Raw genomic sequence first — 24,130 nt, 5'->3', positions numbered from 1 at the left:
AAGGTGGCGAGAGCACGTGACGTCGGGAGTCGTGGGAGAGGCACCAAGTGGACCATTTTAGAGAAGTGGTCCGTGATGACCCATACGACCCTGTGCCCTGCTGACTTGGGCAGATCTCCCAGGAAGTCCATCCCTACCACTTCCCAGGGACGATCCGGCACTGGCAGTGGGTGAAGAAGACCTGCCGGTCTCTGCCGGGACGACTTATTCCGAGCACACGACATACAGGCTCCCACATACTCCTGTATGTCCTGGGGTAGTCTCGGCCACCAATAATGCCTGGTCACCAGGTCTCTGGTCCTTTTGACCCCGAAGTGACCCCCGACCTTGGAGGCATGGGCCCACGATAGCATCTCGTTCCGTAGTTCAGGGGGAACGAGGGTCTTGCCAGGTGGCACCTGGTCCAAAGAAGTGGGAGCGACCATCCTCAAGCTGTCCGGGGGTAGTATAAGACGAGGCTCCTTCTCGTCCTCCTCCAACACAACCATACAACGTGACAAGGCATCGGCTCGTACGTTCTTCTCACCGGCCAGGTGGCGGATAATAAAGCGGAACCGGGAGAAGAATAAAGACCAACGGGCCTGCCTTGGATTCAGGCGTTGTGCTGTCTGGAGGTATGTGAGGTTTTTATGGTCAGAAAATACCTCAAATGGATGCTTCGCACCCTCCAGGAGATGCCGCCATTCCTGGAATGCTAGTTTCATCGCCAGTAACTCCCTATCCCCTATGGAGTAGTTCCTCTCGGCCGGAGAAAAGGTCTTGGAGAAAAAGAAACACGGATGCTTCCTTCCTCGTTCGTTTTTCTGGTACAGGACTGCACCTGCACCGACCGAAGAGGCATCTACCTCCAGTAGGAAGGGTTTGGAGATGTCTGGACGATGAAGGATGGGGGCTCTGGAGAAGTAAGTTTTGAGAGTGTGAAATGCCTCTACCGTTTCCCGTGTCCATGCTTTGGGATTAGCGCCCTTGCGGGTAAGGGCAATGATGGGTGCTGCCACCGTCGAGAAGTTGGGAATGAACTGGAGATACTAATTGATAAACCCCAAGAATCGCTGGATCGCCTTCAGCGAGCGGGGCTCAGGCCAGTTCATCACTGTCTCCAACTTCCCCGGATCCATTGCTAACCCCTGACTGGACACGATGTACCCCAGGAACGGCAAGGATTCCCGTTCAAAAACGCACTTTTCCAGCTTAGCATATAACGAATGAGTGCGGAGCCTCTTAAGTACTCGGATGACATCCCTCCGATGGGTGGTAAGATCGGGGGAGAAGATAAGAATGTCATCCAGGTATGCAACCACGGAAAGATACAAATCCCGGAAAATGTCATTCACAAAGTCTTGAAATACGGCGGGGGCATTGCAGAGTCCGAAGGGCATTACTAGATACTTGTAGTGACCGTCCCTGGTGTTAAAGGCGGTCTTCCACTCATCGCCCTTTCGGACTCGCACTAGATTATACGCCCCGCGTAGATCCAGCTTTGTGAAGACCTTTGCCCCGCGGAATCGATCAAATAGCTCAGTAATGAGGGGCAAAGGGTATTTGTTCTTGATCGTGATTGCATTTAATCCCCTGTAATCGATACAGGGGCGCAGATCCCCTTCCTTCTTCTGCACAAAAAAGAACCCTGCACCAGCCGGTGAAATAGACTTGCGAATGAACCCCTTCGCTAGGCTGTCCTGAATATATTTGGACATAGCCTCCGTCTCTGGAGCAGAGAGTGGATACACTCTGCCCCTAGGGGGCTCGGAGCCTGGTTTCAGGTCTATTCGGCAATCATATGGCCGGTGGGGAGGAAGAGTATCTGCCGCCCTTTTGGAAAAGACGTCCCTGTAGGCCTCATAAGGTGTCGGTAAACCTGGCTCCCCTGTATTCCCTGAGGACCCAACCGACCTAATGGTAGCGGGTGGTTCGGTAGTCACGAGGTGCTCTCTACAGGATCCTGCCCAGGATGAGATCTCCCCTGTTGCCCAGTTGAGTATAGGAGCATGCTGTCTCAACCAGGGAAGGCCCAGTAGGATCTCATCCGTCCCCCCTGGAAGCACCAGGAAGGACACCTGCTCATGGTGTCCCGGTGGTACATCCATCCTGAGAGGGATGGTGATCTGGGTGATAGGATCGAGTAGTATGGACCCGTCGACTACCCGGACCCTGAGTGGCTTGGGCAACAGAACCAGGGGAACTGAGTATCGGGTTGCCAGGGAGGTCGAGATGAAATTGCCTTCAGCGCCTGAGTCCAAGCAAGCCAGGGCAGAGAAGACAGTAGTGCCGAACTGCAACTGGGCGCTGATAGTCAACCTAGAGGGAGAAGTAGCGTCTAGAGTCCCCCCTCTGATAGAAACTAGACGCTGTCTTTTCCCGACGGTTTGGGACATCGGGTAGCTATGTGTCCCCTCTGCCCACAGGAAAAGCAGATGACACAAGATCGAGAACCTGGGGCAGAGGAGACCACCTTGGACACCTCCATTGACTCCACGGAGTCGCCTACAGGACTGGCTGGGAGACCTGTCTGATGGAAGACGGGAGCCAGACGCTTTTTAGGCCGAGAAGACGTGGGCGCTGAAGAGACCTTGAGCCTTCGCTCCGCCTGGCGGATGTCTATGCGAGAGGCTACCTGAATCAAGGACTCTAAAGTGGCAGGCACCTCACGTGTGGCCAGTGCGTCTTTGACAAACCCTGCCAGGCCCTCCCAAAACACAGGGACAAGGACCTTATCCAGCCAGTCCAGCTCTGCGGCAAGTGTCCTAAAGTGTACAGCAAAGTCCCCGACTGAAGCGGACCCTTGCCGAAGTCGTAGGAGGCGCAGCGCGGAATCGTGGGTGACTTGAGGCCCGAGGAACACCATTCTCATGGCCCCAAGATAAGCTGTTAAGTTATTCACCACACGATCTCCGCGCTCCCACAACGGCATGGACCACTTCAGCGCTCTCCCTGTGAGCAGGGACTGGACGAAGGCTAGCTTCGCCTTCTCGGTAGCGTAAAGAGTCGCGGACAGCTCTAAGTAGGTGGTAACCTGGTTTATAAAACCACGGCACTCAGAGCTGTTGCCGCTAAAGCGCTCTGGAAGCGCAAGGCGAGGAGACCTTCCGCCCAATAGCACAGCCTGGGTAGCCGCCTGGGTGGCGACTGTCGTCAGAGTAGTCTTATCGGAGGAAGACTGCTCCACTGCTGCCAATCGTGACTCCAACTGCTGCACATAACGCAGCAACTGCTGCTGCTCTTCAGCCATAGCCAGACCTTTGGCGCGACCGTAATGTTACGAGGGGGATCCGGGGAAGCGTGCCAAGATGGGAAATGGACAGCTTCTGCCGGTCAAGGTCCACTGTGCGGTGTAAGGGACTGCCGCTATGGTGGGTGAAGAGTGAGCGGGTTGCTGCTAGCGATCGTCTGGAATGTCACAGACGATCTATGTACACCGATCTGCCCTAACCCGTGAGGGTTGTATGGCACGGATCTCACGGCTCGGTGTACCTGTTGCACGGGGAAGCACAGAGGTGCCCACGCACGTGTGCCAGTGGAAGTCACGAGAATATGGCACGAGGGTAGCACAGAGGTGCCCACGCACGTGTGCTTTCAATAACCAGGTGAGTCCGGTGGAGACTTGAGGAGCTCACCTGGGACAGGAACACGGCCTGTTGAAGGGGATACTGCCGGAGCAGCAAGGCAGGAACACGGCCTGCAAACGAGGTACTGCCTAAGCAGCAAGGGCCAAGCCCACAAAAGACAGTAATGCCTGAGCAGGGGCGTGGCAGCACGCTGCCAGACATCCAAACATAGAAGGACGGTCGCGCGCCGCCATGATGGCAGGAGGAGCTTTTAAAGAGGTGTCGTTCCACCCAAGGGCAGGCGCGAGGCGGAGATGACGGACTTGACCCAATCAGGGTCCACGACGTCCCAGCCTGGCCAGTCAGGATTCACCACGTCACCAGCCTTGTCATCAAGCCGTGTGACGTCAGTGGGCGAATCAGAACCCACCACGCATTGCACATGCTCACCCTCCTGCCTCTGGGAAATAGAGGCGGGATCCTCGGTCTCACAATGTGCAGAGATAACGGGAGTCTCACTGCTTCCCTGAGCAGTAAACCTCTGCACATTGCGCAACCTCGCAGACCTTCGGGGCCGCTGAGCAGGAGGGCCTGCGGCAGGCCAGGAATGGGAGACCACTTCACTCCTTGTAACAGGAGAACCACTAGGTGTCACCCTTCTGCTGCCTCTCTGAGAAAGTATCTCCTGCACACTGCGCAGTCTGGCAGACCTTCGGTGCTGCTGAGCAGGAGCGCTCGTGGCAGGCAAGGAATGGGAGACTGCCTCAGTCCTTTCCTCAGGAGAGCCACGAGATGTAACAGTTGTTTACCGTTGAGTAAAATTGTCCTCGCTTCATAACATCACTACGGTTACCATGATAGCTATGTTAGAACGCTTTTTATATATTTCTATTAATTTGTGGTTAGAAAGAATCAAAACTTTGTCAAATAAATTAGTCGTGTCTCCTTTTTCTGAGACCCGTAGCTTTTTTTTGTTATTTTCCTGCTTCAGGACCTGTTTTTTTAAGTTGCTGATTTTTTGTTCATATCATTTTAGAATACAAACAAAATTTTAATTGCTTTTTTTTTGGAGCAGATTGTGGAGAACGAACATTTCCCACCTACAAAGAATGGAGGGTTCTGTCATTTTTATCATAGATAACTTCAACTGTGACAGAATCCCCCCCTCCAAAAAATAAAACCAGAAAATCCCATTGAATGATTTCTCAATAATTAGTTAGGCATTTTATTGCATGAAATAAGTATTTGATCACCGACCAACCAACAAGAATTCTGCTCTCACAGACCTGTTATTTTTTCTCCTACCCTGCACTCATTACCTGCATTAATTGCACCTGTGTGACCTCGTTACCTGTATATAAGACACCTGTCCACACACCCAGTCACACTCCAACTTCTCCACCATGACCAAGACCAAAGAGCTATCTAAGAACACCAGGATCAAAATTGTAGACCTGCACAAGACTGGGACAATAGGCAAGCAGCAAATGCATTCTGTGTAAATCCCCGTTACCACCTGAGACAAAGAAAGAATTATGCAGGAATTGCATTCTGGAAACTATTAGAGAGGAGACCCCAGACTTTACCTCTAGTCTCAGAGCTATAATCAAGGCTGAGGTAAAGGAGTCCTTTAAAGCTCTATCTCAACCAGAACCTAAGAGGTTAAAGAGGGCTGTACCCCAGGACTGAGACCCAGAGAAATCATCGGAGTCAGAGGAAGACTCGGGTTCTACTGTCTCTTCACCTTCCTCGTCATCTTCTACAGACGAGGGCCAAGGTGGGAGACCTTGCTTCCCAAACTCGAAAGTTAGCCGGTTAGTTAAGGCGGTTAGGTTCACGATGGGGCTGGTGGACATTAAGGGGCCTGAATCCCTGGAGGACCTTGTGTTTGGAGGTCTGAAACAGAGGAAGAGATGCTCCTTCCCAATTAATGATAAGGTCAAACAGCTATTGGCGTAGTGGAAGAAGCCGGACAAGAGTGCCACACTGTCCTCTTCCTTCAAGAGGAACTACACCTTTAAAGAATCAGAAGCCGCCTGTTGGGAAAGAAGCCCTAAAATTGATGTAGCGGTAGCCAAAGCAGCAAAGAAGTCTTCCCTCCTATTTGAAGATCTGGGGTGCCTAAAAGATCATCTTGATAGAAATGCGGACGGCTAACTGAAGGGCTCCTGGGATGTGTTGGCCGGGGCCCTGAGACCAGCTATTGCTGGTACCTACGTGACAAGATCCCTCATGGTGTGGCTGCAGCAGGTAGAGACTCAATTAAAAAAATGACATTCTGAGGGATAATATTTTCTCCTCCCTACCTCTGGCTCAACGAGCGGTGCACTCCCTGGCGATTGCTTTAGCCAACTCCATCAGACCGTCAGCAAAGTCGGCGGCACTATCTAATTCCACCAGGAGAGGCTTAAAAGGTGGCTGGGAGATGACCAGTCTCAATATCAACTTTGTTCCATCCCCTGCAGAAGAGACTTCTTATTTGGGAAAGCCTTGGATGACATTTTGGAGAAGGCTGGGGATAGTAAAAAAAGATTTTCCCAGTTTCTCCTCAACTCAATTTAGGTGTCATTCCTTTCGGAAATGAAAATACCCCAGGAGGAAGCCCCTCAGAGGGCAGGATTCCTGGAAAGATTGTAGGAAGAGGCACCCAGGCTTTATGTTTGGCAGTTTTTCCACGGAAAGTGAGAAATCAACCCAGTGACATCATGACCCAGGTGGGACAAAGGCTCTCCTACTTTTTTCATGCCTTGGAAAAGATAACTTCCAGCGACTGGCTTAAGGGAGTAATAAGGCACGTGCTCAGGTTAGAATTTAATTCGACCCCCCCAAGGGGTCATTAATAATAGCGTCGCTCAGCAAGTCGGAGGAGAGACGACTCGCTCTGCAGCAGGAGATATTAGATCTCCACAAAGGAGTCCTGGTGGAAGTCCTTAAGGAAGAGTGGGGCAGGGGATTCTACTCCCGCCTCTTCCTTGTTCCATAACCAGACGGTTCCTACAGGACAATAATCAATCTGCGGGGGCTAAACAAACACCTAGTGCACCATCTTTTCAAGATGGAGTCAATAACATCAGCAATAAAGATGCTTTTCCCAAATTTCTACATGGGGGTGTTAGACCTCAAGGACGTGTATTACCATGTCCCTATTCTTCAATCTCATCAGAAGTTCCTGAGAGTAGCCCTCCCTTCGCAAGAAGGGTTAGGTCATTTTCAATTCAGGGCTCTACCCTTTGGTTTAGCCATTGCCCCAAGAGTATTCACCAAAGTGGTGGCAGAGTCTATTATGCCTTACGTGGATGATTTTTCGATAGTAGGACACTCAGAAGAACATTGCAGTGCCCAGATCCAGATAGTAACCAAGATCCTGGCAGACCTGGGGTGGCTATTAAACCTAAAAAATCAAGACTACAACTATTAAAAGTACAGTCCTTTTTAGGACTGATTCTGGCTTCCTGGTCTCAGTTATGCCACTTGCATACAGAAAAGATCCTCAACATCCAGACCTTGGTGTCCTCCAGGATAAGAGAGCCAATTACGACCCTCAGGAGAGTCCTGTGTTTACTGGGATCCCTGATATCCTGCACCCCCACAGTGTTATGGGCACAGATCCACTCTCGTCCCCTGCAGTAGGAGGTGCTAAGAGCTTAAAAAAAAAATGGTTAGGGGGGTTCTCTGAAGAAAGGGTCTTAGACCCTCTGCAGTGGTAGTTAAATACCGAGAACCTGTCAGCAGTGGTCCCTTGAGTAGTTCAGGTCTCAGACATCATTACTACAGACTCGAGTGCATTTGGCTGGGGGGCCCATCTAAAAGGACAGTAGCCCAGGGGAAGTGGAGCTTCCAGGAGAGTCAGGTTTCTGCCAATCTAAAGGAATTATTGACTGTGGGAAGAGCCTTAAAGACATTTCTTTCTCTCTTACAGGGCCACCATGTCTGCTTTATGTTAGACAAAAGGGTGTCAGTGTCTTATCTGAACCACCAGGTGGGCACTCGGTCTCTCACCCTAATGAACGCAGCTCAGGAATTTTTATCCTTAGCAGAGTCATTCTATTTCGCTTTCAGCTCTGCACATAACAGGCCTTCAAATGTAACTGCAGATTTTTTGAGCCGCAATCTGTTGCGACAGGGGGAGTGGTCCCTGAACCTGGGAATCTTCAATCAGATAGTAGAACTTTGGGGGTCCCCGGTGGTAGACCTATTTGCCAGATGAGCCAACAAAAAAAGTAGACAGGTTCTGTTCCCTGAATCCCCGTGAGGATCCTTGGGTGGTAGATGCCTTCCAGATTCATTGGGTCTCGGGCCTGCTTTATGTCTTTCCCCCGCTCGTGCTGATTCCAGTGGTTATCAGGAAAATCTGGGAGGATCAAGCAAGGGTAATTTTGATCATCCCCTTCTGGACCAGGAGGCCTTGGTTTTTCTGGCTAAGAAAAATGTCTCTTTCAGAACCATGGATTCTTCCGGAGATCCTGAACTTTCTCTCTCAGGGCCCGGCATTTCACCCTTAGGTTCCAGGCCTACATTTGACAGCCTGGAATTTGAGAGAGGCCTGTTAGTGAGCCGTGGATTTTCCGTAAATCTGTTCTTTTCTCTTTTGCAGAGCAGGAAGGCAGTTACCACTAAGATCTATGGCAGGATCTGGAGGAAGTTCCTCTCCTCCTGGAAAGAGCAACCTGTGGGGAAAGTTCCTTTTGGTGCCATCCTTAAGTTTTTACAGTAAGGTTCAGGTTTCAGCCTTGAGAGCCCTATTCAACTATGATTTAGCAGGGCATAGTTTGGTCAGGAGGTTTTTAAAGTCTTGTCAGAGAGCAGTCCCGCACCCTTCCCTAAAAATTAATTGGACTCCGCTACTAACGCTGAGGGTAGCGGGCTGAGCGGGGTGGCAGGGGCAGCCGACACGGGCGATGGGAGAGGCCATTGAGGGGCTGGGGGTAGACCGAGTCCTTCAGCCGCAGCGGCCGGTCCCTCGGGGACATAGAGGCGTAGGTCACCTACCAGTTCCTTTAAAATGATCTCCACTCCATGCGCCCGCGGCCAGCTCCTCCACTTCAGCGGTCCATTGGTCTAGCAGGAGTCGCACTTGGGCCCGGTTGCGGCACCACAGTAGCATCATCTGGGTTTTCAACCACGCCTCTGTTCCGGGCTCGGGTCTTTCAGGCGGGGCGGACATGTTGGAGCGTGCTTATCCAGGAACCAGATGAATGGCAGAGTCCTGGCGTCCCTGCCCTTTTTCCCCTCGGTTACATCAGGCAGGCCTTCACCCGCCCCCCCCTTGGTTCTTTCCAGCACCTCCTTTCTCTGGGGGCGGGGCTTCACTTTCGCGCCTTCCCTGCTCGGGGAAGACGAATCGAGCGGGAACTTTCGCGCCCAAGATGGCGGACTTTCAAATTTTTCGGCCGGACACCGCCGGCAGGGCGCACTTTCTACTGGTAAGTAGACTGGTATAATCCTGTTCGTGACGCCAACTTGTCGCGAGCGGAGGGGTGGGAAGGCCGCTCGTTCGGTGGTCGCTGGCGCTTGGGTCCGGTGCTTAAGCTCCTTGGTGGCTCGAGCACGGGGCCGGACCCAGGGTTCGAACTGTGCTCCTCGCCCACGAGTGAAAAGGGGGAGGTTTTTGGTGGGTATTTGGGGAATGTCGGTCGTGACGCCACCCACGGGTCGTGGTGATGGTAGGCACCACCGCTGCTGGTGATGGGGGATCACGGGAGCGATGGCGGAGAGCAGCTGAGGTTTTGACCCCTCCGTGGGTAGGGGCTGTTGGTCCCGGGGCCCGGTAGGGAGTTGAGGAGGGGAGGTATGGGTGCAGGTGCCGAGGCGGGGAGGCAGCGTGGGAGCTGGTGACACGTTGCGGTGCGGTGCCGGATGGCACTGTGATACTCACTCAGACACAGAAGGACAGAGTCTCTGGTAAACCAAACGGCTGGATGGATGGGGCCCACAGCCAGCTGCGGTGTTCTTACTCTCCTCGGACGGGTTGATGGTGGCTGTCTTTCCCTGCACCTGTGTGAATGTATGTGACTCCTATGGCTTCCCACGGGTAGTCCGCTCCCCGGCGTGTACGTGTCGGGAGAGCCCGGTTGCCCGCAGGTGCTGGCCCTTGGATCTCTGGCCCTTGGCGGTGGCGCTTATCCGGACGGGTTGGACTGTTGCCTTCTGATGGGACTTGGTTGGGGATGAACCGCTGAGGTCCAGACCGCAATCAGATAAATGGACCTTTACGGCAGCTCCTAGCCTAGTCGGGGTCTGAGTACCCTGCCTTGGTGCTTGGCTTCAATCTGCTCCCCGGTTTGGTACCGGCGGGCCACCGCCCGACCCCGACCCCGACCCACGGTTCCACTGACCTACACCAACTCCTGCAGATGGCCACCACCGTCTGCCGACCTTGCTGAACATGCCTGGGCTCCGACCCAGACAATCGCAGTTTTTTCCTCCTTTCCTTTCACTGACTACTCCACTCCACTCCTCCACTCTACTCTCCTTCCAAACTCAACTCAACTTTTACCCGCCTCCAGACCTGTGAACTCCTCGGTGGGCGGGGTCAACCGCCTGGCTCCGCCCCACCTGGTGTGGACATCAAGCCTGGAGGGTGGTAACAAGGATTTGATTGACTGGTGTCACCTACCCAGGGGAGGGGGATGTGTATGTGATGTTACTGTACTGTGACCCCTGGTGGTCCAGGGCGTCACACTAGCGATATCGGTACCGATATCTCTAGCGTGTAATGCCCCCTTTAGAGACTACTACAGGGTGGAGGAGAAGTCGAGCATTGTGTGTTTTTAGAGGGCTAGGAAAGGCCTGGCAGCCTCTAAAGGTACTTTAGCAAGATGGGTCAAGAAAGTAATTAGTGTAGCCTATGTAGCCCAGAACATTCCGGTTCCTAAAGGCATGACCGCTCACACTACCAGAGCGGTGTTGACTTCTTGGGCCGAAAAGACGGAGGTACCTATTGACCAATTTTGTAAGGCTGCAACTTGGTTTTCCCCTTGCATCTTTTTTTAATCACTATAGATTGGATTTTTATTCCATGGTGGATTTAATGTTTGGTAGAAGGGTTCTACAAGTGGTGATTCCCTCTGTAAGGTGCTTGAATCTATCAAAATCTCTCTAGTCGTGCTGTCATGGTGGAAGAGAAAAATGAAAATTACTTACCGGTAATGTTTTGTTTCCAGCGCCCATGACAGCACCATTGCCTCACCCTCTGCTTAATTTTGGTTGTGTAGGGTCGAGGTGCTACATCTTAGTTTGTTATGTGTTGGTGGAGGTTTATATTAATATTGTTTCCTGGTATTCCTCTCTTGCTCTGTAACCTACCTGATGCGGTGGAGAGGTATCGCCCTTTTATTTCACTGGGTTTCATGTCCTAAGATGGGTGGACTTCTCTCTCTGGTGGTGCTGTCATGGGCTCTGGAAAAAAATATTACCAGTAAGTAATTTTGATTTTCAAGGTATTTTCCACACTGTGTGTGTGTGTGTGTGTGTGTGTGTGTGTGTGTGTGTGTGTGTGTGTGTGTGTGTGTGTCTGTGTGTGTGTGTGTGTGTGTCTGTGTGTGTATCTGTGTGTAATATATATATATATATATATATATATATATACACACACAGTATAACAATATATATATATCCCATCCAGGGAGAGTTGGAGAGACATTTATTTACTATCCCGGGTAATTCCGGGTACTATAGCTAGTGAGAAATATAAGTAAATTTCCCCCCTATCCCTTATCTCAATAGCCCCAAAATTATGTTACTTTAGGGTACCGTCACACTTTAGTGACGCAGCAGCGATCCCACCAGCGATCTGACCTGGTCAGGATCGCTGCTGCGTCGATACATGGTCGCTGGTGAGCTGTCAATCAGGCAGATCTCACCAGCGACCAGTGACCAGCCCCCAGCCAGCAGCGACGTGGAAGCGATGTTGCGCTTGCAGGCAGCTGGCGTCTGGAAGCTGCAGGCACTGGTAACCACGGTAAACATCGGGTAACCAAGCGCTTGTTACCCGATATTTACCTTTGTTACCAGCGCACACCACTTAGCGCTGGCTCCCTGCACTCCTACCCAGAGTACACATCGGGTTAATTACCTGATGTGTACTCCGGCTACATGTGCAGGGAGCAGGGAGCCGGCACTGGCAGCGTGAGAGTGGCGGACGCTAGTAACTAAGGTAAATATCGGGGTAAGCAAGGAAAGGGCTTCCTTGGTTACCCGATATTTACCTTGGTTACAGCTTACCGCAGCTTCCAGACGCCAGCTCCTGCTCCCTGCACATTCAGATCTTTGCTCTTTCGCTGTCACACACAGCGATGTGTGCCTCACAGCGGGAGAGCAAAGACCAAAAAATGAACCAGCACTGTGTGTAACGAGCAGCGATCTTACAGCAGGGGCCAGATCACTGCTCAGTGTCACACACAGCGAGATCGCTAATGAGGTCACTGCTGTGTCACAAAAACAGTGACTCAGCAGCGATCTCGCTTGCGATCTCGCTATGTGAGGAAGTACCCCTTAGTCTCAAGACAGAAGCTCATCACACATAGGAATCCTCTCTGTGACCTCTAGATGTGTGAAGTGCTCGCATTATTGCTTCACACCGATATCACAACTGTAGTAATTGTATTTTATATGTGCTTACACCGGCTTATCTTCTCATTCAGATCCCTACAATATCGGATCCTCTCAGTGGAGATCTTCTATATAATTGTTCTGCTTGACCCATTAAGGATGGACCCAGACAGGGACAAGATGGCGGAGAGGATATTACACCTCACCCTAGAGATCCTCTTCCGGCTTACTGGAGAGGTGAGAGATTCTGATGACATCACATTACATCATTCTTATCTATGGGAATGGACAGAACTGGAGAGGTGAGGACTCTGGAAATGTCTGGAGTGAGATTTATTACTGTGTCTCTCCATAACCAGGATTACACAGTAGTGAAGAAGACCTCTAGTGAGCGCTGTCAGGCCCCTGTGTCTGAGGGATGGGGAAGACCCCTGAGCCCAATCACGGGGTCTCCACCTCACCACCCGATACATGAGGATATCAAGGAACAGAAGATCCTAGAACTTGCCTACAAGATGATTGAGCTGCTGACTGGAGAGGTGACACTGCTGGGAATGATGGGACATTATACAGTAACGCTATGAAGGGATCGGCGGTGACGGTATCATTGTATCTCAGGTTCCTATAAGGTGTCAGGACGTCACCGTCTATTTCTCCATGGAGGAGTGGGAATATTTAGAAGGACACAAAGATCTGTACAAGGACGCCATGATGGAGGTTCCCCATCCCCTCACATCACCAGGTAATAGACAGGACTAAATACACACGGCCTATAATTATCTGTATGTAAGGAATGAATTCAGTCCCTGTATGTGTCTCCTCCAGGTCTATCAAGTAAGAGGACAACACCAGAGAGATGTCCCCGTCCTCTTCTCCCACAGGACTGTAAACAAGAAGATCCCGATGTTCCTCAGGATGTGTTTCCTCAAGGTCTATCCAGTAAGAGATATCTACTCATGTACTTTTTGCACTAATTTTGTGTTTACATTTTTAGAATATCTGCTCTTTTTTTTTTTTATCTGTATTTTCTTTGCTTCTGTTTCTTCTGCTGTTTGGTTCTAGTGCCTTTTCTATGTTATTATGATGGCAACTCAAAGACCTTCAAAGGGTTCATGAATACCCTGTTTACTCGAAAAGACGACCTACACCGAAAATAAGACCTAGCATAATTTTATCGGATTGTTGGAGAAGGCTTGAAATATAAGCCCTCCTCCAAAAATAAGCCCTAGTTACAGTCAGGGCCAGCGTTGGGAAGAGTCAAACTGTGCAATTTCTCAGGAACCCCACTCTCCTAGGGACCCCATCAGTTGTATTCTAAGGTTGATTGTTTAAGGACCTTTGATGACTGCAAAGACATGTGACATGATGTAACAAAAGGTCTCTTAATTACAGTAGTCTAAATGAACTGACCAGAAGACAGGCGGGCATGCAGGACTGGCATTAGGGGAAAGAAAGTGCATACTGAGCAATTTCACAGGGCCTCCATTCTCCTAGCGTCCCCAGTGCTTATATGCCTATTATCGGACTGATTAAGGACCTTTTTGACAATGTATTTGATCACATGCTGTAGAGGAGAAAGTATAATTCGCTCCCCTTCTGTATATGCTGGCTGGACTATTTCATTAATGGCTGCTATAGTTTACCTATACTAGTCTAGTGAGGTGTTGTGATCCAGACTTACAGGTGGTTGTTGTGCATTACTGCTGTGAGCTGTTGTGATGTGAACCCTTGTTGTATTTTTGTTCCTGCTCTTGATTTTTTCCTTAGTCTCACACTGTTTATTTCTGTGAGTTTTCAATGTGTCCCGTCAGTTTTAATCTGTGTTTTCCGCCTGTCTTAATTTGTGTTTTCATCATATTCCTGTTCTTTCTTCCCCGGGTGGATAACAGATTAGATCTGGTCAGGAGAATAGTAAGGCACATGACTCTGGCATCTCCATCTTCAGGGGTAATCCAGAGGTTAAAAATAGCTTAGGGTCCCCTAGCGTGAGGGACAGTATATGAGCCCCCTATCCCTCAATATCCTGCAGTCACATTGTGAAAATCAATCAGATTATTTACTGTAGCACATTCCAGAGAACTGGTGCTAGGAATGGGAGATCCGAACTAACGAAGATGTAAAGGGTACTTTACACACAACGATATCGCTAACGATATATCGTCGGTGCCACAGTGTTCGTGACGCACATCTGTCGCCGTTAGCGATATCGTTGTGTGTGACTAAAAGGAGCGACGATCAACGTTCGCAAAAACGTCAGAAATTGTTGACCATTGGCTCGTCGCTCCTTTTCATAATATTGTTGGTGGTGCATGCCGCTGGTTGTTCGTCGTTCCTGCGGCATCATACATCGCTATGTGTGACACCACAGGAACGACGAACATCTCCTTACCGGCGTCCACCGGCAATGAGAAAGGAAGGAGGTGGGCGGCATATTTCAGCTGTTCATCTCCGCCCCTCCTCTGCTATTGGGCGGCCGCTTAGTGATGCCGCTGTGACGCCAAACGAACCGCCCCCTTAAAGGAGAGATTGTTCGGTGTCTCCAGCGACGTCGCTAAGCAGGTATGTGCATGTGATGCTGTCGCAGCGATATTGTTCGCTACGGCAGCGATCACCCCCATGACGAAACAGCGACATGGGCGGGTGCTATCGCTAGCGATGTCGCAGCGTGTAACGCACCCTTTACTCTTAGATGTCGAAATTAAACAAAAAATTCAGAATACATTTTTTCCTAATTTAATTGCTGATTTTATCATTTAAAAAAAAAATAAATGTACATTCAAGATAATATCGTTATAAAATAATAACATTGTATTTATTTTAGCAGATGACTGTATTGGCAGTTCAGATGGACCTCTAATATCTTCAGATTTTGTAACAGATGATACATATGAAGAGCATGCTATTGTCCCTGATATACCTCCAGTCCTTTCTGAGAAAGCTTTATCATCTGATCTTTTCAAGCAAGTCCAAAATTCCGATTTATCACAGAATTGTAAGCAAAATAAAAGCTACAGAATGGATGTGGAACATGAAACAACTCCTACAAAGAAGAAGCCATTTTCATGCCCAGAATGTGGAAAATGTTTTACTCGGAAAATAACCCTTGCTAACCATCAAAAAAATCACTCTGGGGAGAATCCATTTTCATGTTCAGAGTGTGGAAAATGTTTTATTCAGAAATCGGACCTTGTTAGACATCAGAAAATTCACACAGGGGAGAAACCATTTTCATGTTCAGAGTGTGTGAAATGTTTTATTCAAAAATCAGAACTTGTTGAGCATCAAAGATCTCACACAGGGGAGAAGCCATTTTCATGTTCAGAGTGTGGGAAATGCTTTATTCGGAAATCAAAATTTGTTGTGCATCAAAGATCTCACACAGGTGAGAAGCCATTTTCATGTTCAGAGTGTGGGAAATGTTTTAGTCGGAAATCAGATCTTGTTGAGCATCAAAGAATTCACACAGGGGAGAAACCATTTTCATGTTCAGAATGTAGGAAATGTTTTATTCAAAAATCACATCTTGTTTCACATCAGAAAAAGCACACAGGGGAGAAGCCTTTTTCATGTTCAGAGTGTGGGAAATGTTTTATTCAGAAATCAGAACTTGTTGTGCATCAAAGATCTCACACAGGGGAGAAGCCATTTTCATGTTCAGAATGTGGGAAATGTTTTATTCATAAATCAGCTTTTGTTAGGCATCAAAAGTCTCATACAAGGGAGAAGCCATTTTCATGTCCAGAATGTGGGCAATGTTTTATTCATAAAGCACATCTTGTTAGTCATCAAAGATCTCACACAGGGGAGAAGCCATTTTCATGCCTGGAATGTGGCAAATGTTTTACTAGGAAATCAAATCTTGTTGATCATGGAAAACTTCACACAGGGGATAAACCATTTTTATGTTCTGAATGTGGAAAATGTTACTCTCGGAAATCAAATCTCATTAAACATTTGAAGAAGCCGCACAGGGAAGGAACCTTTTTCATGTTGTGAATATTTGAAATGTTTAACAGGTAAATCAAGTCTTGTTGACCATGAGAAAAAGCACAGAGCGGAGCAGCCATTCTTGCATTCGTAATTTGCCAAATGTTTTTTTTATCATTAGTCAGGTCCTGTTGTCAGATGAGTCACAAGGGAGAAGCCATCATGATGTACTATAATTTAAAGTGTTTTATCCAAAAATCGGCTACAATTGCTCAAATAAGAATTGGAGAGGGAAAGAACCATTTTCTTTCTTTTTAAACTAATCGTATTTTTCGGACCATAAGACACACCTAGGTTTTGAAGGAGGAAAATAGGAAAAAAGATTGAAGCAAAAACATGTAGTCATGAAGCACTGTTATGGGGGAATCTGTTGCTGACACTGTTACGGGGGTAATATCCCCCAATCTCAAGTGCATTGTGTTTGATGTTCCCCTTAAATAGTGCCTATGACAAATCTGTGGCTGCCTTTTTTTAATGACTAAAGTAGTGGAGAGCACAGATTAGTTAATTTTCTAAATAAAATGCAGTACCAAAACTTTTGGAAGAGTCCCTAAAGGAGCTTTCAGGTTGTGAGATCCTACAACTCTCAGAGATCACTCTCACCATGAAAGAGTGAGCACTACGACCCCAGCGCTGCATGATCCTTCTTAAATAGTTCAGTAAAATCTTATAAAAGTATGTGACAGCGCTGGATTAGTTGAGAGAGCAATGTCTCGTGCTTAGAGCAGCTGCAGAGATTTTTGGGATCCCACTCTGCATACTGAGATCCCACAAAATGGAAATTCGGGCTCTATTTTGCTAGTAAGTTGGGTATTTCGAGAGCCTTTAGGAACATTTGTGAAAGGTTTGGTTTATTTACTAAAAAGCTCATCCCCAGATTGGAGATAGGAACTCTTAAGTATATCACATTGTATATACAGTAATTGCATTTCAAACCTTGTTTTGTTAATAAATGCTTGTGAAATATATTGTTCATGCCTATCTTTCTCTGTTGTGTGGATGTGATGATTTTGCTCAGAACCTCTGGAGCTGAAGCAGAGCTGTAGACATTTCACACAAAAATAGTTAGGGGATGTCACAGAGCTGTAATGGCCGGTGGACAATCAAGTGGCAGCGAGTGTTAGAAAATACCAGAGATTGGAAGTATGTGTTTTTATCTGACAGTTCTTTGATTCTGCAGCAGCGAACTCTATGACCCTGGGAAACTGTCAGTTTTTCCTTTCAGTTGCCAGCCTCTGACTTCCTTTATAAACCTCACCCTGGGGTGCCGTTTATAGTTGTTCCCGGCTGTGGTCTGCAGGAGTCGTCTCTTCTTGTTGTTCCAGAGACTTTTGTGGTAGCTGCTCCTAAGATAAGTGTTTGATTTTTGCTATGTACTTGGCTCAGCTGGTAGCATTTGTGTTTCCCCGGTATTGTATTTGTATTTTCCCTTTCCCTTTGTATTGTACTATATGTCTAGTATAGCTTCTATCCCCAGCCGTGACGGGAGAATTGAATCACACTATGCATCCTAGATATGTGGAAGTTGTTAAGACACTCTAGTCCCAATTTATCAAAGCTTTAAAGCCAAAAAAGTGGCACAAAATCTTTGAAAAGTCACAAAAATTTGGATCAATTTATAGTTGTGCCAAATTTTGTCGGCTTTTGGCATTTTCACTCCTAAATTGCCTTGGGTGGGACGGGGGTGGGAAAGCACAGCTGCTTAAATTCATGATGAGCGGTGTCATTCCCTATACCAGAAATCTCACTCCAGTCCATGATGGGAGTAATATTTCTAGCATGGCACAAGGACGCACATACCACTCGTCAAACGCTTCAGATTCATGAAGAGGCATGCACCATTTCATTAATCAGGAGTGGTTCCTCATAAATTGATCCCTTTTATGTTATAAAAATGATCCCTTTAAAAAGGATAATTGTTGTAATAAAAAAACTAAAGGATTTTATATGTCTGATATCCTAGTGGTTATTTTCTCTAGTCACCCTCCACGGCAGCACACAGGAAGTTAACTCTCCGCCCTAATAGGGACAGGAAACACAAAGAGGTTAAATAACCCCTCCCCACCTCCCATCTCCAGTGTTGTTTCCTGTCCCTATGGGGGCAAGAAGAGATTACATGCGGTGATTTCGTGGCTGGTGATGAGAGTGCCGCATCGGTATTTCTTACCAACCGGGCAGCTGAGGGCGAAGCTAGCCCGCTTCCTCCTCCATCGCTGCTCCCGTCTCCTCTGGATTCGGGACTTGCCTGCCCCTCCTGCGCCTCTTGGAGGTAAAGCGGGGAAGGCTGACTTGCTGGGAACCTCCCGTAGCTCCCCGGCACCTCCTCTTCTCACACATGCGGCAGCTGTGGGCGCGTAGAAGTGACGTAATTCCATTTTCTCTAGTCGCCCTCCACGACAGCACACAGAAGGAGTACCAACGAAAAATTTTAGGGAGGGATCACAGCCTGTAGGACCTTTAGACCAAAGGCCAAATTCCAATTGGAAAGCCTGTCTAATCGGTAATGTTTGACGAATGTATGGACAAAGGACCAAGTAGCTGCTTTGCAAATCTGATCGATGGAAGCTTCTGCCCTCTTGGCCCAGGAAACTGACATCGACTGTGTGGAATGTACTGTTAAGTGATCCGGAGGAAGGAGGCCCTGGGTAGTGTATGCTTCCTTGATAGCGTTCTTTATCCGGTAGGATAATATGCCCTTGGCTGTCTTCTTCCCAGTATTCCGTCCCACACTCTTAATGAAAAGGTTGGAATCCTTCCTGAAGGATTCAGTCTTTTGTAGGTAGAGCATCACTGTTTAGCTGGGTTCTGGCAAAAGGAAGGCAAGATAATTTCCTGGTTCTTATGACAGTCTTGACACCACCTTTGGGAGAAAGTAAGGATCCAGACAGAAGACAATTCGATCATCAAGAATCTTCATATAAGGCTACCGTATGGTAATAGCCTGGATCTCGCCCACTCGTCTGGCCGTGGTGATCGCAATCAAGAAGGCAGTTTTCCAGGACAGGAATCTTAAGGATGAGGAAGCCAGAAATTCAAAGAGAGCCTGAGATCCCAGGGAGGGACTACAGGGAGTTGCCTAGGACAAGATCTGACCGCCGAAGACAGGAATCGTTTTACCCAGCGATGGTTTGCCAGGCCTTGATCAAAATAAGCACTCAAAGCTGATACCTGGACCTTAAGAGTGCTGGGACTGAGACCTTTCTCAAGGCCCGACTGTAGAAAGTCCAGGATGTGAGCCACATTTGGATGGAACGGATCAGGTACTCGAGGACTGCAGCATGCGGTAAAGGTTTTCCAGATATTAAAGTAGATAAGATTAGTGACAGGCTTACGGCTCTCCTGTAGCGTGTCAATGATTCTTTCTGAAAGGCCCCTGGCTCTCAGAATAACGGATTCAGAAGCCACAGTGCCAAGTCAGTCTCTTGAGGTCTTGGTTAAAGAGCGGACCTTGATGGAGAAGATCGGGAACCTGAGGCAATAAGAAGGGGCCGTCCTGAGATAAGTGGACAAGGGCCCCAAACCAGATTCTCCTGGGTCACAGTGGCGCGACCAGTATGGTAGGAACTCTGTCTGATCCTTGGCGGTAATGGAATTGGTGGAAAGGCATATGTGCCGCTCCCGTGCCAGCAGCCGGGCTGCTCGGATCCGGATCCGCGGTGGCTCGAGGGGCCTCCAGACCCGGCGGTCGTGCGGCCTCTCGATGTAAGGGGGGCTATGTACAGGGGGACTAGAAAGTTCGTGACGCTACTCACGGTGCGTGGTAAGGTGAGGGACCACCGCTGCCGTTGGAGAGCCCGGTGATGGTGGTGTGTGGCAGCTTGATGTTTAACTCCTCCGTGGGTAGGGGGTTTATGTCCCAGGGCCGTTTGGATAGATGGTGTGTGGGTGCCGTTGGGGGTAGGAACAGGGGTTTTTCAGTGTACTAACTCAGTCCAAGAATAACACCGACAGCTTGTAAACCAGAATTCTGAGCGCCACTGCAGCTTGTAGTGAGCACGCTGGGGTCCGTGCCCTTGGTGTTGCTGTTAGCCTGTGGCCCTGTCCTTGGCACCTTTGTATCTGTTGGGCCCGTGGGTATAAAACTCTTCGGGTCCCGCTCACCTGTATGGCTAGCGGAGTGAGCTTGCTCTTAGGGTTCACGCGCAGGATTTCTTTGGAAAGTCCTATCCCATCGGTGCACTAGTACCCTGATTTTGGAGCGGGTTGGGGATGACACTTGAAGTCTTCACCCCCATCGGGTAAATTACCAGAACGCGTGAAGCTACTTTCCGGCCTGGGGTCCACGTACCACGACGTGCCCTGGCCCCTGCCCGGTGATAGCTCAAGGCCACTGGCTGCCCTCCTCAGCAGTCCGTGCCCCTTGACACTGTCCCATGCGACCGGGGTTCCAGCTCCTACCAGGCCCAGACCAACGTCTGCCGTCTAGTAACTACAGGAGCCCTGCTGTGTGACCTCTCCTCACGAGGGTCACCACTCTCCACCTCTCCTCCAGCTCAACTTCAGCTCGACTGTCACTTTACTCACTTCCCCTTACCAACACCCCCATGTGGACGGCCCTATTCCGTTCAGGCCCCCCAATGGTGTGTCTGGTAAGTTCAGTGCAAAATGTTCCTTCGGTTTTTGATTGGCTAAGCTGTTAGCAACACCAAAGGATCAGGACCCGTAACCAAGGAGGGTGGATACTGTGCTGAAGGGCAGATTGCACAATACAATGTGACGACCTGATAGGCCAGGGCGTCACACATAGGCTAGTCAAAACCTTCAAAGAAGGGAGAAGGCATCCACTGCTAGCGCCTGATCGTTGGGATTTAGTGAAAAAAAATTGATCTACCTTTGCGTTTTGCCAGGTCTCAAAGAGATCCACCTCTGTCCGTCCCCACCTTAGGACTAAGGTGCGGAATACTTCTGGATGCAGGGACCATTCCCCTGGATGAACATCCTTCCTGCTGAGATAATCCGCTTAAGTATTTGCAGAACCTCTGAGATGGAAGGCCGATAGTGACAGGAGATGCCGCTGTGCCCAAGAAAATATTCTTCCGGAAATCCTTTGCGGGCTCCGGTGGCGCGTGCTTCCCTGATGACGAAGGTGAGCCACAAATGTCATATTGTCCGAGTACACCATCACATGTGCCCCTGGGAGCATAAGGTACGCTGCGCTGAGTGCCTGGTAGATGGCTTCCAGCTCTCGGTAATTTGAGGACTGGCGTCTGACTTCCTGGGACCAGAGGCCTTGGAAGGGAACTTGAGAGACGATTGCTCCCCAGCCTCTCTGGCTGGCATCTGTGGTAACTGTCACTAATGGCTCTCGACTCCAATACACTCCCCTTTGCAGATGGATGGGAACCATCCACCACAGCAAGGAGTTTTTTACCAGACACGGCAAAGATATTTTCTTGCTCAGGGACCTCTGGGAACCATCCCAAGATGCAAGAATGTGAACCTGTAGGGAGCGTGAGTGGGCCTGAGCTCAGGACACCGTTGGGATGCACGATGTCATAGATCCCAGCACTGACATTGCGAACCTTAGGGTGACAACTCATTGGCCATGCAGAGACAAAACCTTGTTCTTGATTCCAAATGGTTTGTTGATGGGAAGGAAGGACTTTTGTTTGACAAAGTCCAACAGCACTCTGAGGAAGATCTTCCTTGTAGAGGGAAAGAGATCTTACTTTTGAGGGTTATGACCCATCCAAGTCTGCGTAGTAACCAGAGTGTCGCTTGCACATGTTGGTTGAGCAACTGGGCAGAGGGGGCCACTACCAGGAAGTCGTCGAGGTAGGGAACTATACAGATGTGCTGATTTCTTAGAAATGCTACCACCTCCCCCATTATCTTGGTGAAAACCCGAGGTGCAGAAAAGAGACCGAACGGGAGGGCGTTGAACTGGTAGTGAAGACGCCTCTTGTGACGGACCGCGAAACGAAAATATCTTTTGTGAGCGTGAAAGATTGGGACGTGATAATACACATCCTTTAAATCTATTGTGGCCATGAAAAACCCCGAACCTATGAGGGGCATGGTGGATCTGACCAACTCCATCTTGAAACGCCTGTAGATGATGTGACGATTTAATGGCCTGAGGTTGATAATTAACCGAGGTGTGCCGTTGGGTTTTTGATCCAGGAACAGATGGGAGTAATGACCATGACCTACCTCTGGCTCTGGTACTAAGGAGACAACCCCTATCTTTTGGAAGTTCTGAATGCAGAGCATGAGAGTGCCTTGAGACCCCTGTGAGGGAGAGGATGTGACCCTTAGACAGCATGGAGGCTATGTGGCAAACTCGACTTTGAGACCCTCTCTGATGGTGTTTATGACCCATTGATTCGAGGATTTCTCCTGCCACTGACTGAGAAATGCTAACAACCGACCCCCTATCCTGATGGCGTCATTGCTTGTCCTGGCGATGGCTCCGATCTTCGGTCTTTTGGGACATAAAGATGTTCCTTCCCCTGCCTCCTTTCGGATAACTTTAACGGCCAGTTTTACCCTTCGCTCAGTACTGAGTAGATTGATTATTGTGGGGGGGGGGACAAAAAAACCTTTTTGTTGTTTCTCTCCTGGCAACAGCTTCTTCTTATCCGTTGCCTTCTCCAGAATGTCGTCCAGAGCTGGACCGAAAACATGTTCACCTTTAAACAAAATAGAGCACAGCTTAACCTTGGAGGTTGCGTCACTGCTCCAAAGATTAAATCAATGGGCCCTTTTTGCTGAATTGGAAAGGACACCACTTCTTGCTGCCACGCGGACGGACTCAGCTGACACGTCAGCAAGAAATCCAGTTGCCTTCTGGAGAAGTGGAAGGGAAGCCAGGAGATCTTCCTTTGGGGTGTCTCGGGTGAGATGTTCCTTTAGTTGGCCCAGCCACCAGGACAGGAATCTGGCCACACAGGTAGAAGCTACCCCGGTCTTATGAAGAACCGCAGAGGTCTCCCATGATTTTCTAAGGAGGCTGTCCATTTTACGGTCCATGGAATCCTTAAGTTGTAAAGAATCCTCAAAAGGGAGAGTTGTCTTTCTCGCTACCCTGGCAACCTGCACATCCACTTTAAGATGTTCCCAGCAGCAGGTAGGGTCCTCTTACATCGGGAATCTATTTCTCAATTCTCGGGGAATGGTAAGGTGTTTCTGAAGAGCGTCCCACTCTTGAAGAACCAGATCTCTGATTATCTCGTGTACAGGAAATCCCATCTACCCCCGAACATTTCTTCCTGTATTGAGCTGGTAGCCTTCTGTTCCTCAACCCCCATAGTATCCCGCATTGCTCCCAGAAGTTCATCCATATCATCATTTGAGAAAAAATATTTGGTCTCGACTCTATCTGAAAATACACCTTCATCCTCTTCTATCAACTCATCTAGCAGCGAGAAGAAAGGACATTCTAATGAGTCTGACTCTGAGACTCCCACGGGGGTTAGTTTTCTCTTCTTAGGCACAGGGGTTGCAGCGGGAAGAGGCTGGGAGAGGGATGCTAGGGAGGACTGAACTTCCTGATGTACCAGGTTTTTTAATTCATCCAAAAGGGAGGGTTGTTCCTCTCTAACTACCTGATCAGTACAGGGCTGACATAACTTCTTAGCATGGTCTGAAGGAAGCTTCTTATTACACATGATACACTTTTTGCTAGAGGTCTTCTCTTTCTTGGGTGCAACATTCTTGTCTGGGGGGGGGAGAGGACGTAAGTATACACCCAGTAACAGGAGAATTCCGACAGAGCAATACGAGCCCATAAACCCGACCTTCCCCCAAATCAGTCAAGGATTTGACAGGCCAGACTGCAGCCAGAGATTTCCAAGCCCATTTCTGCAGACCACATGGCTACCCAGACCTAGTGCTCACTGACCAGGGCTCGGCCTTTGAAGCTGAGGTGTTCCGGGAGTTTTGTAACCTTTATGGATGCAAGAAGAGCCGTACCACACCCTACCATCCTCAGACCAATGGCATGTGTGAGAAGATGAATCACATTGTTCTCTACCTCCTGAAAACTCTACCACTAGAAGAAAGGTGCCAGTGGCCAGAGAAGTTGCCTGACCTGGTGGACATGTATA

At 49.0% G+C, this 24,130-nt stretch overlaps 1 protein-coding gene across 1 annotated transcript in view; it reads left to right on the top strand.

Annotated features, from left to right (window-relative positions):
• LOC142312479 (uncharacterized) overlaps positions 1–24,130 on the top strand; it is a 198,324-nt gene that overhangs the window by 115,255 nt on the left and 58,939 nt on the right. Inside the window, 1 exon segment of the mRNA XM_075351425.1 lies at positions 15,150–15,840. Within this exon segment, the coding sequence (XP_075207540.1) occupies positions 15,150–15,840 (691 nt within the window).

The sequence above is a fragment of the Anomaloglossus baeobatrachus genome, chromosome 5, assembly GCF_048569485.1.
Source record: "Anomaloglossus baeobatrachus isolate aAnoBae1 chromosome 5, aAnoBae1.hap1, whole genome shotgun sequence".
Taxonomy (NCBI): Eukaryota; Metazoa; Chordata; class Amphibia; order Anura; family Aromobatidae; genus Anomaloglossus; species Anomaloglossus baeobatrachus.
The sequence above is the reverse complement of the archived record's forward strand: the minus strand, read 5'-3'. Positions and strand labels throughout refer to the sequence as shown.